General features: G+C 44.5%; 1 protein-coding gene across 9 annotated transcripts in view; it reads left to right on the top strand.

Moving 5' to 3' along the window:
* Window positions 1–10083, top strand: part of ILDR2 (immunoglobulin like domain containing receptor 2) — a 57769-nt gene extending 47686 nt beyond the window's left edge. For 6 of the 9 annotated variants that reach the window (XM_075909205.1, XM_075909197.1, XM_075909198.1 and 3 more), the window contains 4 exons: window positions 3865–3981; window positions 6560–6767; window positions 7526–8210; window positions 9258–10083. In XM_075909205.1, coding sequence (XP_075765320.1) covers window positions 3865–3981; window positions 6560–6767; window positions 7526–8210; window positions 9258–9293 — 1046 coding nt within the window. In that variant the 3' untranslated portion in view covers window positions 9294–10083. Of the gene's footprint in view, window positions 1–3864; window positions 3982–6559; window positions 6768–7525; window positions 8264–9257 lie in introns of all 9 variants that reach the window. The other 3 variants (XM_075909202.1, XM_075909204.1, XM_075909201.1) reach the window with 2 other exon arrangements.
* The last annotated feature ends 5182 nt before the right edge of the window (window positions 10084–15265 follow it).

A 15265-nucleotide genomic window follows, 5' to 3' on the forward strand; every position in this document is an offset into this window, starting at 1 on the left:
GTAGAGCATGGTTGCTTTTCCGGAAACTCAAGGGCCAGTGTAGACAGCTCGCAGCTTATTCCGGAAAAGCGACTGATTTTCCGGAATAAGTGGCCCAGTGTAGACACAGCCTAACAGTCTTAAGAGGGAATCATGGACAGCCCCCTTGGACTCTCCAGCCTATCTTGCCACCCAGATAAACTGCACTTTGTGATTAATGGTCACTTATATTAAATATTACACCTCATTCCGGTTGCTTCCAGTCTTCTGAGACCAATTGTTTATACCAGATTAATCAGTGTTCTAGATCCTGCACCAAAGACAAACCTATAGCCAATCTCTAATAAACTGTGGTAAGTTTTATTAACTAGACCAAAGAGATGAGAGTTACCTATAGGTTAAACAAAGCAAACATATACACGCCAATGAGTTACCATGTATATCCTAAGAGTGACAGAGTTGTAATGCTTTGGGCCCACCTGAAGTATCTTTCAGAGCAGATCCAGGAAGTAATGCATGGGGATCTCTGGCAGCAGTTTAGAGTCTCTGGCCCTTCAGGGTTCAAAAAGCCAACAGATAGGAGCTTGTTCCTTCTTGTCAGGGATTTTTATTCCCTTTCTGCAGAGTTCAAGAATATGAAGTAGTGGTCTCGATGGTCCTTCTGTTGGCCAGGAGAGAACAGCTCCTGTGGCAAGCTAGTATTTCACACTTGGCAATGCTTCTCTACTGACTCTGGGGGTTTACAGTTCAGAGCAAAACACTTCCACAGTTATAGAGAAAACACATAAATATCACCTTATATCATGGGCTAAAGCAACATACAAGCATTTCATAGAGTTTAAACACAAAATACTTCTTACTTCAACTCCTGTAACCCTTAATTTATGAGGAGTAAGGGAAGTTGGAGGAAGAGTGCTCTAACTCGGACTTCCTGCTGTGTAGTCAGCGCTAAAAGCCAAAATAAGCTATTTCAACTTAAGCTACGCAATTGACGTAGCTCTGGGGGAGTGTGGAGTATAATGCCTCTGTGTGTTCTATTTATAAGGCTTATATGGATATAATTGTAACAATGGGTGCATCTATATTGCAGGGCTTAACTCAAAATGAGCTACGCAAATTGACCTACGTCAATTGCATAGCTTATTTCAAAATAGCTTATTTTAAAATAGGGAGCATCTACACAGCACTTATTTCGAAATAGAGTACTCTTCTTCCGACTTCCCTTACTCCTTGTAAAATGAGGGTTACAGGAGTTGAAGTAAGAAGTCCTCCAGCTTGACAGTATTTTGGCACTATTTTGAAATAACTGCCTGCTGTGTAGACATAGATGAAGTTATTTCGGAATAGCGCTAGTTATATTGCAGTGTAGATGTACCCAATAACAAAGCACAATGGAAATAACTGAATTCTAGACCTCCATCAGTTGAGCTATTTAAACATGTTTTTTGAAGGCAGAAAAACTGCAAACGCTATTTTCTAATGGCACCTTATGCAGCTAATTGTCATTACTAACAACACATACACGAGGTCTTAGTTTAATAGGGTTATTAACCTTACAAATGTAGAGTAACAACATACAATAAAGCACTTTTATCCCAACATACTTCACAAACTGATTATGGGAACTTATTTACCCACAGCTGAAATGCAGCCATTTATGGAGTGGAGCACAGCGGCACTGCACAGAAATTTAGGACAGAAGGTGACTCAGGACTTGTTTACATGGCAAATTAATGTGCGGGAAGCCAGGGTAGGAATATGCTGTGCTCCACCTTGCCACACAATAATTTGCCACGTGGACATGGCTACAGTGCTTTGAATATCTTCAAGCAGCTGCATGCTAAACTGCACTGCAGGACTTTGACATGCTGTAGCCATATCCATGACTGCATGGCAACATTGTTAGCTGTGGATTCACAGCCTGGCTTGCTGCATAGTAACGGCTTGTATAAACAAGCTCTTATCAGCCAACATTATGTAGTGTAATACAGTATCTATATATTAGTAACTACCATATCAGGATGTGGAATGAAACTTTGAGATAATCTACCTGTATAAAACACCAACCAACATTACTGAAGACCACAGTATCAGATGAGCATGCAAGCAATGTCTGGTGCATGCATAAATATGAGCAGGCATGTTAAATCCAAACAAAATGGATTGATAGATTTCAAGTTCTAGATGATCAAGGGCCCCTCCCCTCAACTTGATTTCTTTTCTTGTAGTCCTGAGCCCCTTTCACCTAGAAGGGTGAGTTTGGGTATCAGATTGTTGTTCTCATTTTGTAGCTAGATCAGTTCTAAAATAGCATGAGACTGGGACCTTTGCTTAACCATCTCCGATAAATGCTTTTGTTTCTTCAAAGACCCAAGTGCTGTGTAATTCTCTGTTTGCAGCATCTGGGCCACATTGGAAGAGGCCCTTTTGTGGGTGTATAGGATAGGGGGAAGAAAGGCACAAAGAGCCTTCCATATTACGTGCCCTGTGCAAGAGCCTCTCATAAGTGCAATCCTTGTGGCTCTAGGCACCCATAAGGAACAGGGAGAAAGCACAAGTATGGAGCTCTCCTAGCACATAGGTGGCAAAGAGTGCTATATGCCTCAGAGACATATAGCTCTCCCTTGACAGGTGAGATAACTTACTAGTTATGACTACACAGCAGCCTGCATTTTTGCAGGTACCTAATAGAGCAGATGGGCTCTGTTTTAAGATTCTGCCATTGGCTCTCCAATAAATTCAATATAAATGTTAGAATGTTGTTATTTACTTCTAGGGCACTTAAAGGCCTTAAATCTGAATACACTTAACAAGCTTCTCTTTGTATTCCCTGGAACTTCTGATATGTCATGGAGTATACTTGTCTGAGTACCACCGTGTCTGAGCAGTGCTCAGGTGGGCTGTGTCTAGACTGGCCAGTTTTTCTGGAAAATCAGCCGCTTTTTCAGAAAAACTTGCCAGCTATCTACACTGGCCGCTTGAATTTCCGCAAAAGCACTGACTTCCTACTGTAAGAAATCAGTGCTTTTTGCAGAAATGCTATGCTGCTCCCGTTTGCGCAAAAGGGCCAGTGTAGACAGCTGAGATTTGTTTTGCGCAAAAATGCCCCGATGGCGAAAATGGCGATCGGGGCTTTTTTGCGCAAAAGCGCGTCTAGATTGGCCACCGACGCTTTTCTGCCAAAAGTGCTTTTGCAGAAAAGCGTTCGTGCCAATCTAGATGCTCTTTTCCGAAAATGCTTTTAATGGAAAACTTTTCCATTAAAAGCATGTCCGGAAAATCATGCCAGTAGCTGTGGAGTGTGTGTGTATGTGTGTGTGTGTAGGGGGGGAAGGGGGGCAGTGCAGCAAGCCTGTTGCCGCTCCCTGATTCCCAGCCACCTGGTTTCATTACAAGGTAGCGCTGCTGAGGAGCTTATGCCACTGGCCCTTCTGCCAGTAGAGGGTCAGGCAGAGCAGGACTCCCCTCTGCCATCTCCCCTCCCACCTTATTGCTGCCTAACAATTCCCTTCCTGAGGGTTTAAAACAGTGGGTGCTCTCTTGAGGTTGAGGAGGGTGTTACTATTCTTTTGCAAGTCCCTGGGTGGGGTAGATTCATCCTCTCACAATGACAGTACATCAGTGTATTTTGTTTTTGTGTGTAGTGGCCTCTTCCAAACTCATTTCCCTATTGCTGAAAATATTATCATTAATGTAGCTGTTCAACCTGTTACCATGTTCTTGAATTTTCCCGGAAGCAAAAGACACAATGGCGGATCCACAGGCTTTGGGATCTGTGAGACATTTGCCTGAGGAGGTGGGCTCAGCTAACTACAGGAAACTGTGTACCCCAAACCCCATTTCTTGGTTTCAAAGCGCTGTCTTCTGTATGCTTTCTTCTCCCAGCAGTGCGCAAGGGGTACAGGATCCAGGCCGACAAGGAGAGGGACTCCATGAAGGTGTTGTACTACGTCGAGAAAGAACTGGCCCAATTTGACCCAGCCAGGAGGATGCGAGAACGATGTGAGAAACAGGCATTGTTTGACCCTTCCCAAAGAGGCTGGGACTAGAGGTCCTCTTGAGGTCCCTTCCAGGCCTATTATTCTATGATTAATACTCTATAAATGTATAGTGAAGGTTCAACAAAAACACTGAACTTCGACCTATGGCCTGGCTTTTCAAGAATGTAGAGTTAGACTCAGAACACAGGTCTCAGAGGGGTAGCCGTGTTAGTCTGTAACTGAAAAAACTTAAAAAATAACAAAGTCTTGCAGCACCTTAGAGACTAACAAAAAATGTAGATGGTATCATGAGCTTTTGTGGGTACAACCTGAAGAAGTGGGTTGTGCCCACAAAAGCTCATGATACCATCTACATTTTTTGTTAGTCTCTAAAGTGCTGCAAGACTACTCAGAACATAAATAGGTACCAAAATATGGGGTATGAGTTTCAAAAGTGTTGCTAATCTACCAGCTTTCATTTAAGTCAGTGGGAGCTGTTGGATGTTTAACCCTTTTGAAATTCAGCTTTTTTTTATATAGGAACTTAAATAAGGAGTTAGGACACTAACTTTTGACACCCATGTAAAATTTAGGCACACGTTGGAGCCTTCTGTGTCATATAGCTATGGTATAACTGGAAATGTGGGGATATGAGATTTAGAACGATCTGACAGTGTGATGTCTGAATACTTTTAGGAGGAAATGTGGATCTGTAATAAGGTATATTTTATGGGTATAACAGCCCCAATATGCTTTGGGGTGTGGAGAAGCAGTTCATGCTGGGCCACCTCAGCAAAATGGTGGATCTGAGATGAAAACAGTTGTTTCTTGCATTTACCAGAAGAAGAGCTATCAGGGATTCTAGCTGTGAGTGTGTGAGCAGTTAGGCTACGTCTACATTGGCCCCTTTTCCGGAAGGGGCATGTTAATTTCATGAGTCGTAATAGGGAAATCCGCGGGGGATTTAAATATCCCCCGCGGATTTCCCTATTACGACTCGTGAAATTACCATGCCCCTTCCGGAAAAGGGGCCAATGTAGACGTAGCCTTACAGTGGAGGTTTGTGACACTGGGCAATATGAGCCAGAGGCAGTTTACAGATTAGTATTTACAGTCTAAGTGGTAGGGGATAGAGTTCACATAGGCAATGTGCAAAGGGTATCATGACATAGCTGTATTTTGACTCGGTGTGAAGGGGCTGGTTGTGGATAGAGACAGAGGCTGATGAATGAGATTATTTGTGGAACTTTAATTCTACGTTTTCAAACTTTCAAACTCTATCTTTTAAACTTTAGCCTTAGCCTATGATTAAGGATGGCAGAATCAGGTTCCTAGTGAAAATCTCTCCTGGTCAGGGCTGAGGCACATGTGGCCGGGGGTGGGGGGATGGGGGCAGTGTATGTGCATGGGGGAAGCTTGCAGTGCTGCTTTGCATACCTGTAGCAGTTCCATGTATAGGAGATACCAGCCTGTGGGGCTGGCAAACATCAAAGCAGGACTTTTCTGAGTGGCCTCCACTGACTTCTAGGACACCTACTTGAAGCGGTGAGTGCTAAGGAGGATTTTCATCTCCATGGTCCCTGAGGGTTCCTTCTCTCTTTGACCATAAAACCTGCACCTGTCCCAAGTTTCTTCTCCCCATTTCTCTGGGTTCTGTGGCACTTAAAAACAAACAAATAGACTTAAGAACGGTGCTGATGAAGAAGACAGGAGAGATCAAATGCCTCAAATAGCCTAGGCACTGATTCATTTAGCCCAGTGATGTGAGGAGTCTTGACATTCAGATGTGGTGGATACTGGCAGTGTTTAAAAAACAAACAAACAAAAACCTGTGCCCATTATCGTTAGCCTGGCATCCAATAGGTCCAATGAGTAGGTGTCTGTATACAAATGCCTCTAGATCTTGGCAGTCACAGACACACGAGCTCCCTCAATCAATGACGATAAAGGTTTAGGGAATGGCATTAATCACAGCTCTGTACCGATTAGGTGAAACTAACAAATTACATGTAGTTCTAATTACATGTAGTTCTAAAACAGTCATCACGGAGCGCTTTGCCATTTACACCCACCAGATTTACTATAAAAAGACTCTCTCCAGATTGGAACGTCTGGAATCCAGATGTCATGGTGCTTGATGGGGTACTGATTGACAGTGATTCAGCAGATGAGTGCAGATTCAGAGAGAGTGTAGATAATTTTTTGAGGGGATTGATCTTGTTTTAGCTTGGCTAATCAGACCAAGCCCAGAGCCAATCACTCTGATACTGGAGAGTGTGTTGTGCCCATGTGTTACACCACAGTTCTAGAAAACAGAACACCTATATAAGGCTGAAATTGGACAAGGCTGCACATCAGGAGCATTCTCCAAATAGGTTGTGAGTTGAGATCTGAAATTCACAGAGTCCTGTGATGGGGAGTGGCACAGAATTCTGAGAATGGGTTTGAATTCTGTGTCTGATTATGTGTAATAGTGAGGGTAGGAGAGACTTGGACACTGTCTAAATGTATCAGGACTAATCCCACCATGGACTCCACTGTCCATTCTCTCACACATAGCTCCTCTGCAGTGCCTGTTTTTCTCCTCTGTGTCCTGGCAGATAATAACACCATCTCTGAACTCAGCTCCCTGCATGAGGACATGAACTTCCGTCAGCCTTACCGGCAGGTGCGAAGAAAAGCTCTCCCTCCTGCGGGGGACTTGGATGGTGATGCGGAGTACTGGACAGGGGTGATCAGTGGAGGTGGTGCATCAAGGACACAGACAGTTTCTGATTACAGGGACGAGAGAGACAGCTTTAGGCACAGGTGAGTGCTGTGCTCAGGAGACAGCTGCAACTGGCTGGAGAATAGTGAAAAAAAGACGCAGTCTTCACTCTCCTGCTGATTTGTTCCTGGCTGGCAGAGCAGAAGGGATACAAAATGGGGGAAGAAGGAAATGGGACTTTCCTTGGAAAAAATAGAATTGATTCAATTCCAACAGCTCTGCGGAGCCCATCCACTCGGGCAAAGCCAGATCCCTCTCCTATTCCATGTCTGATAACATTTAATGTGAAATATTTGATAGTCATTTAAAAGGCCAAGAAATCTACACCACTCCCCCAAGTTCAGTGGGACCCCAGGAAATTGCATCCCAATCTCTCTGTTGCATTAAGAAATACAATGCACTTTGGCTGGAAACACACCTTACTCTCTCTGTGCCATACAGTCTCCAGTGCTGGCCCAAGGGAATGGTATGCCAGTGCTTAGAGCACACTAATCCAGACCTTCGTCCCCTGGGAATCTCACCCTAATATTTCTGGTGAAGCAGCCTCTAGGAAATACAGCTCAGTCCCTTAAAGGCAAAAGCAGGGAGTCCCCTCCCCAGAGGGTTTATTGGAACAGTGCACATTGTCCACTCAAAGCTTGCTGGTGACTGCACTATAGCAGACTGGTTCATGAGGGAATGTGTGTGTCTACCGGCTTCAATGCTAGGGAGTACCCCTTGCTTCCTCTTTCCAGCTCCAAGAGTGTGTGTGTGGGGGGACACACTGCAGCTCACATTTCTTCCCTTCTCTCTCCTGCAGCCAGCAGAGATCAAAATCAGAAATGCTGTCGAGGAAGAACTTCTCTGTGGGCGTGCCGGCTGTCTCCATGGACGAGCTGGCAGCCTTTGCAGAGTCCTACAGCCAACGCACCCGTCGGACAGATGGCAGCCAAGAGCCCCGGCGTTTTGAGAGGTCGGAGTCACGAGGGGGACGTGGCGGGGTGCCGCAGCACCAGGAAAGCTCCTCAGAGGAGTATTATGGCAAGCGCAGGGGGAACCGCGAGCCACTGACAGACTCAGATCGGGGCTGGTCATATAGCCCACCCAGGAGACGGGCCCACGATGAGAAGCACCTGCCCAGGCTGGTGAGCCGAACGCCTGGAGGGAGTCAGAAGTATGACCACTCCTACCTCAGCAGTGTCCACGAGAGGAAGACCCGGAGCCATGAGGAGAGCGGCGAACGCAGTGAAACCCCCTCGAAGCTGAGCTCACAGCCTAGCCAGCGAGGGGGAACGTATTATGCCTGGTCACCACCATCCACCTACAAAGCGGGGCAGCAGCAGCAGCAGCAGCAGCAGCCACCGCCGCCAAAGCAGGAGGAAGGGGAAGACATCCTGCCTCCATACAGTGAGAGGGAGCTGAGCCGAGGCCCTTCGTACAGGACCAGGGAGCAGGCTTACCTCAGTGCCTCGGACAAGAAGAGGAAAAAGGAGCCCAAGAAAACAGTGAGGCCGTGTCTGGCACTCCTGATCCAAATATGATGAGCGGGGAACATCAGGCAGGGGATGCTATTTAGAATCTGGGGCAAGAGATGGAGTCTAAGGTCTTGGTGGAGGAACCCCAGGCAAGGGAGAGCACGCGAGAAGCCTTACCAGAGATAGTACAGGTAGATGTAGGAGATCCTTAGGGTGAGGCAGCTATGGCGACTTAGAGGATCCTGATGGAGAGAGGCAGAGGTTATGATCTCTGAATTTAACCAGTCATCCTGGAGTGAGTGATGCCAGGAGGGGAGATTATCTGAGATAGAGCAATCAGGGTGGAGTGGCTTGGGAGGAGGGTTATAATTAGGGCTAGGAGGATCTGATGGAATAGGTGAGAAAGGAAGTTTGGGGTATTGGAAGATCCAGATGGAGCAAGGGGGAAAGGAGGTTATCAGGGTCACAGAGAACATGGTGAGGATGAGACATTATCTGGGACTTAGAGGAATCGCAGGCCATATCTGTGGTAACTATGCAAGATAAGGGGTGGAGTATCCATTTTGTGGGCTGGGATACATTCAATGGCAAAGGCACATGTAACAACCCCAGGAAGAATGGCTTTGGAAAGGTGTATTTATGTGGTGACAAACTCCTCTGTGTCTGTGTGCCTGCGAGTGCTGAATGCGCTCCTCAGATTGGTTCCTAGGGAGGAATAAATTCCTACTTCAGTCTGATTTAGAGGAGAGGGGGGCTGCTGAAACTGTGGAGGTCTTGGTAGGTCAAGGTGTTGAATGTTCCTCCAAGTTCACTTAGGAGGATACATCCCTCAACTTGGGTAGGGTGATCAACACCCTCTGAGCTTAGTGTGTATGAGAGAACGGGGGACCCTGCAGCTTAGTGTGGGGTACAGGCTGTCCCCTTTGCCCTTGGCAGCAGGTGCATCCGCTCACACTGGTGAAGCTAATATATTTCATTCTGTTTTGTGGGTCCCCTCCCCCTCCTACCATCCTCAAGCCATCTCTCCTTGTTTCATCTGTGATTTTATTTTAACATTTCTTCTTCTCTCTTCCTCAGAATGATTTCCCAACCAGGATGTCTCTTGTGGTTTGATGTTGTCCCAGAAGAGTCTGGTTGATGGGCTGGATACCTACGAGGTGGCCATGAGGCTGAGATACAGAGCCATGAGCAAACAGGCCCCAATGAACCCTAGCAACCACCAGCCATGGACATTCTCTTTAACTGTCTGTTTTACCAGGGGAGTGGAGGCCATCTGTAGAGGCAGACTCCAACCAACAGCTCTCCCATTTGCTGTGGAGAGTCCTCCAGGAAAATCAATGATAAGGCTCTCTTAGGAACTCTGTCCCACATTGCAAGGCAGCTGTCGCTATTTCCTTGTCCCAAGGATCCCAAACTGAAAGAGTGGCTGGCTTCTTGCCTCTCACCCCAGAATGTGTCATCCGCATTAGGAGAGGCCTATTTCCATACCATTTGCGCTCACTGTTTCCTATGTCCTAGACGTGGAAGGGAGTTGTCTTCATGCCTCTCACTCTGAGAGGTTTAGGTGGTGGGGACTGCCTCTCACAATCACCACATGGAGAGATCTCCATGTCCCATGTCTCTTCCATGCGGGGAAGAGTCCTCATTCTAACAGCTGAAGATTTCCTCAAGATGGCAAGGTCCCTATCCCCTGAAAGTTCCGAAAGAAAATTTCTAACAATATACCAATAAATGTGGCACTGTGCTAAGGGCTAAGGGAGAAACAAGTGTGGTTTGGGTTGTTTGATATTTTTAGTCCTGTTCATTCAGTGATGGGAACTGCAAGTGAGATTTTATGTACTGTTTTAAAAGTGGATCTAAGTAGATTTTATTGTAATGAGAAAACATGGTTCTGCTCACTGTTTGTCTTGATACATGTGCATTTGTTTCTTTGAGACTGAGATATGACCATATAAAGCTTTGGATGGGTAATCTCTTAGATCATATCACAAACACAGCTCTAGCTCTAGCTTGTCACTGTTTTGTCGTGGTGTCATCACATAGCTCTGGAAAGGTGATTCTTTGTTTTAAAGAAACAAGGAGAAAATCATAGTGTGAGAGAGAAGCCCTGGCTTTTCCTTATGTCAGGGATCAGCGTTATTCTTTTGTGATTACCAGAACATCCAATAGAGCAACAAAAACAGAAACCAAAAAAAAAAAAAATACTGTGGCTGAAACACATGCTCACCTCATTCCAGTTACTTCCAGGTCACATACTTCAATCTTGACATGGCCGATGTCTCAGGAACAGCTGAATTTAGAAGTGCATGCTTCACACTATCCAGAAGCATGACATTTCTGCTTGTAAAGGGTATAATACTATCATTTCTCACTCTAATTTGATTTCTAGCTGCTAAAATCATGTTGGAATTCATGTAGAGAGGGAAAACGTAAGATGGCGATCAGAACATGGTTTAACTTCAAACTGCCAGGGCTAGAAATTAATGAGCACCTTATATCAATGGGATGGCCAGCATTCCTCTGTGCCATACAGCCTTTCTTTCTGTCTCAAAAGTTAGTAAAATATCTGGCCTTAAATCTATTGCTAGGTACTTACTTTAACAATGCTATTTTGGGCACTGGTGCAGGATTGGATCTTGGAGCAGTGTGATTCTTTGTCCCTGTTGATTAACATAGTTGCACTTCTAGGTAACCATTACACACTTCTCTCTGGATTTGCATAGAACTTAGAACTTTCCTTGCCATATATTTAGTCAGCCACCTATTTCTGCTCCAGGCTTTATGCTCTAAGGATCTGATGTCGTCAGTTTGAGTCAAGGTAGGAGATGGGGGTTATGAACATTGTGTCAGAGGAAGGATACATTTCCATTCTTCTCCACTAGTGAGTATATCTTTGTAAATCCTAGTCTATGCTGGTGAGAGAGAGAGAGCACCCAATGAGTGCACACCATTCTTCTGGGTTTGATCTGTCTTATTGTTAGACAGAATAAATTTAAACTAATTCAGACTCTGCTCCTCTTTAATGTATGATCTGGAAAGTCCCAGCACTTGATCCTCCCAAACTTTCATATTAAATAAGAGCTAAGAAGTTGAAGGAACTCATCTCATTGTGTCCTTTCTATTTGGCATCCAACAACCCCAGAAATCATTATAAGTGGAGATTTGAAAGAGTTCTATCAGCTGGTACCATGGCAGGAGGGAAGGAAGAGAGAGATTTAAAAGTAGTCTGGACATCTATATTTCCCTTGCGTTCTGGAAATTGCAGATAGAGTTGTGCCAGCTCCTTAAGTCAGTCACTAAATTTGATCAAACCTTCAGGAGCCTAATCTGTAAAAAAGAATAAATTTTTCTCCGTTTATTTGGATCACTTTTACTCATTTGAGGTTGAATCTTTAAGACATTTGAATACTGGCTGTAGAAGGTTGCCATTTAATGAGGATGAAATCACAGTTGTAAACAGGATAAAAGCAAATTTGCAGGCAATTTTTCTTAGATTTAGGATATCCTGGTAACACACTTCTCTCAATGTGACTCTCTATGGGTACGTCTACACAGCAGAGCAAATGTTGAATTAAGCTACACAACTTCAGCTATGTCAATTACATAGCTTAAGTCAAAATAACTTAATTTGGCTTTGGGCACTGTCTACACAGCAGAGAGTCAAAGGAAGAACACTATTCCTTCGACTTCCCTTACTCCTTGTGAAACGAGGGTTACAGGTGTTGGAGTAAGAAGTCCTGCATCTCGACATCATTTTGAAATAAAGGCTTATAGTGTAGACATGCACTGACGTTATTCCGAAATAATGCTGCTGTGAATGCTGCTGTGTAGACGTACCCTATATGTCTTACATTACACTCAAACCTTAATGTTGGGAAAAAGTTGAAAGTAAAAAATGTGTTGATGTTCCTGATCGGGATATTTTTATCTGGAAATGCACCAGGACTAGATGCTCAGGTGCAGACACACTCTGAACATTCCAGTCTCAGAAAAGTACCACCCTCATTGAGGTTATGTCTGGACACTGCAACCCCGTACTATTTCACTCACATCTTCTAGGTCCTGAAGTCTTCAGCTCCCCTGCAGGGCTGTTTAATATTCTCTGTATGCAAATGAACAGGGCTCGCCAAATCGCAGCGAGCCCCACTCGCCAGCCGCACGGTTTGGCATGCTGTGCATGCGCGGACCGCGCTGCGTGGCTGTGCCGGATTGTAATCTGCTCGCCACGGGCTAGTAAATTACATTAATTGTCGAGCCCTGCAAATGAAGGTCTATACACTTGGTGACTGAGACAAAATTTTAGATTGGATTATTTGTCTATTAGGGGCAGGGGTGTCAGCACCAGCCCCAGATAGTTCAGAACATAAAATGGAGGGGGAGAAATGGAGCTATGGTTTCTATAGCTACCAAGACTCTGATGCCCCAGAAACAATGCTTAAACTCTATGAAGTAGCACCTGCAATGCTATTCTAGCCCATAGGCTGATACAGTGCTGGGAAGATACACTTATTGTTGTTTCAGATAAGGAAAAATGACAAGCGTTTATCTACCTTATCTGTCCTAACATCTATAAAGTGACCAGTACCGTAAAATAAGACAACCTAATTATTCCACTTAATCTAGGAGTGACAAGGCTGTAAAATTCTAAATAATCTATAGCAGGCATAACATTTAAGATCCTTTATCTGCAGGATGTGTATGTCTGAGTCATAGCAAGGACATGAGTATTTTATAGTCACAACATGAAGTGTGATTTCTCCCCCACCACCTGGATTACCTGGAACGAAGCAATAACTGTTGCCAGTAAAGGAGATCCTCAGTATCGCAGTGGTGATGCTGGACAGTTGGAAATCCTCTATCCACTTCTCTGCTGCAGTCATTTTTACTAATAAAGGCCTGATGGTGCCTCCACCTGGCTGGGCCCTGTACACACTCAATAGTGGCCTTGGGAGTCTCAAGGAGTAACTGTGAGCTAATCTATGCAATACTCAAACATGCCAATTATCAACAATATACTCCAATATACATTTAAGTTAGAGTTAAAAAACTTTACTTAACCATTTGGAAACACATAATAGATTGGTTTTAGAGAGGTCACTGTGTTAGTCTGTTTCAGCAAAAACAGGGTGTTGGGTGGCACTTAAAAGACTAACAAATGTATTAGGGCATACGTTTTCGTGAGCTGCAACTCACTTCCTTGGATGTTGAAGAGAAAAAAAGACGGACAGAAAGAAAAAGAAAGATATAGGGATAGGAGTTTCTGGTTTTCACACAGCAACTCCTGTCTTGGAAAGGGCTCCACATTAGGATTGTCAGGTGTCCATTTTTTGCCTTGTCAGTCTGGAAATCACGTCTTCTGTCAGGTAAAAAAAAGAAGAAAATACTGGACATGTAAAATGGATGGAAGGCAGGCGAGGCCATTTTCCCTCTGCCACGTCTGGCGGGGGTGTAGGGAGCATGTGTGAGAATTTAAAGGCAGAGTCCTTTTTTTTTTTTGCTCAACCAATTTTAATGTCCCTCCCCCTGCGATGTTCAGGATTTTTTGTGAAGGTATCTGGCAAGCCTACTCCACAAAGCAATCTCAGCTCCCTTGACCAGAATTTCAGCTCCTCACAAAAATAGGGCCTAGCACATGCTCTCCTGCCTGCATTCCTTTCAAACAGAAGTTTTTCTCTCTTCCCCAAGGCATCATGGAAGTTGTAGTCCCCAAGGGTACATCTACACATATGGGCAAAAGTTGAATTAAGCTAAGCAACTTCAGCTACGTCAATTGCGTAGCTTAAGTCAAAATAGCTTAATTCGGCTTTTGGTGCTGGATACACAGCAGGAAGTTGAAAGAAGAACACTCTTCATTCGATGTCCCTTACTCCTCATGAAATGAGGGTTACAGGAGTTGGAGTAAGAAGTCCTACATCTCACCATTATTTCAAAATAATGGCTTGAGGTGTAGACACGCATTGTGTTATTTCAGAATAACATCAGTTACTCCGAAAAAAACACTGCTGTGTAGACATAGCCCAAGGTTGGCTTGTATTACTCTGGAACTTCCTGACTGGAACACTCCCAGTTAGGCTGAAGCCCATCTACAGAAGCATCACTATGTTGACTAGTTATGACAAGACACATGACAGAAGAATACTTTAAAATATATTATTAGAGCAGCAGCTGGATCAGCTGTAGATGGTCAATCCACTCATGCTGACAGAGATGTGGCCTGGGCTGATGAGGGCAACTGATGAAATGGAATGAGAAAATACACTTTAACTAGCAATGAAAATTACTTCCCTGTGAGTGTTAGCATTTCTCTGTGATACATTGTAAGCCTGTCGGGGCAATTTATGAGTAGCCTCCCAGACAACTGAAATTACATGATCAAGCATTTGAATGATGACAACAGGAAACAATTACAAGTGTCTCCTGAAAGAGAGAGGGGCAGATTGTGGCAAGCCCTATGCTAGCATTGTAACAGAGGGAGAGAGACTGGCACTGTAAAATAAATGCCCTATTCCTTGGAGGCCAATCACAGCCCTTACTGCCAGTTCCAGGCAATCCAGTGCAAGGATTTCAATCCCCTTTTGTACCTGTCTATGGAACCATAGTGCATGCCATGCCTTTTGGAAAGGTATCAGAGCTCCCACTCTGGCACGTGCTTCCCCAGTGATGCAAGGAATTCTGGCTGTGAACCGACCAAATGGCTCTGGGGACACCTGCTGGCATATGTCCACAGCTTGGCCTGGATGTTCACACATAGCCCTGTGGGGGTGCTTTGCAAAGCCCTATTTTACTTACATGTCACTTACCTTTTCCAACCAATATATTGTATATATTTGTGAAAACCTTGATCCCCACCCCTAAAGCAACTGAAGAAATATAGACTGGATCCAACTTCTGCCCATGCTAGACAAAGGCACAACCTCAAGACCAACAGGCAGTTATACTTAAACCAGTGCAATTTCCCATTGCTTGAACTTGTAGGCCAGGTAATAGCAAGATTACTCCCTTCAGCTTAGTTGTTCTGTATTCAAAAACTGCATCACCTTTTCAGGGTTCCTAGACACCACAACGTAGTGGGGCGTTAGAACTTA

This window comes from Pelodiscus sinensis, chromosome 1, assembly GCF_049634645.1.
Source record: "Pelodiscus sinensis isolate JC-2024 chromosome 1, ASM4963464v1, whole genome shotgun sequence".
Taxonomy (NCBI): domain Eukaryota; kingdom Metazoa; phylum Chordata; order Testudines; family Trionychidae; genus Pelodiscus; species Pelodiscus sinensis.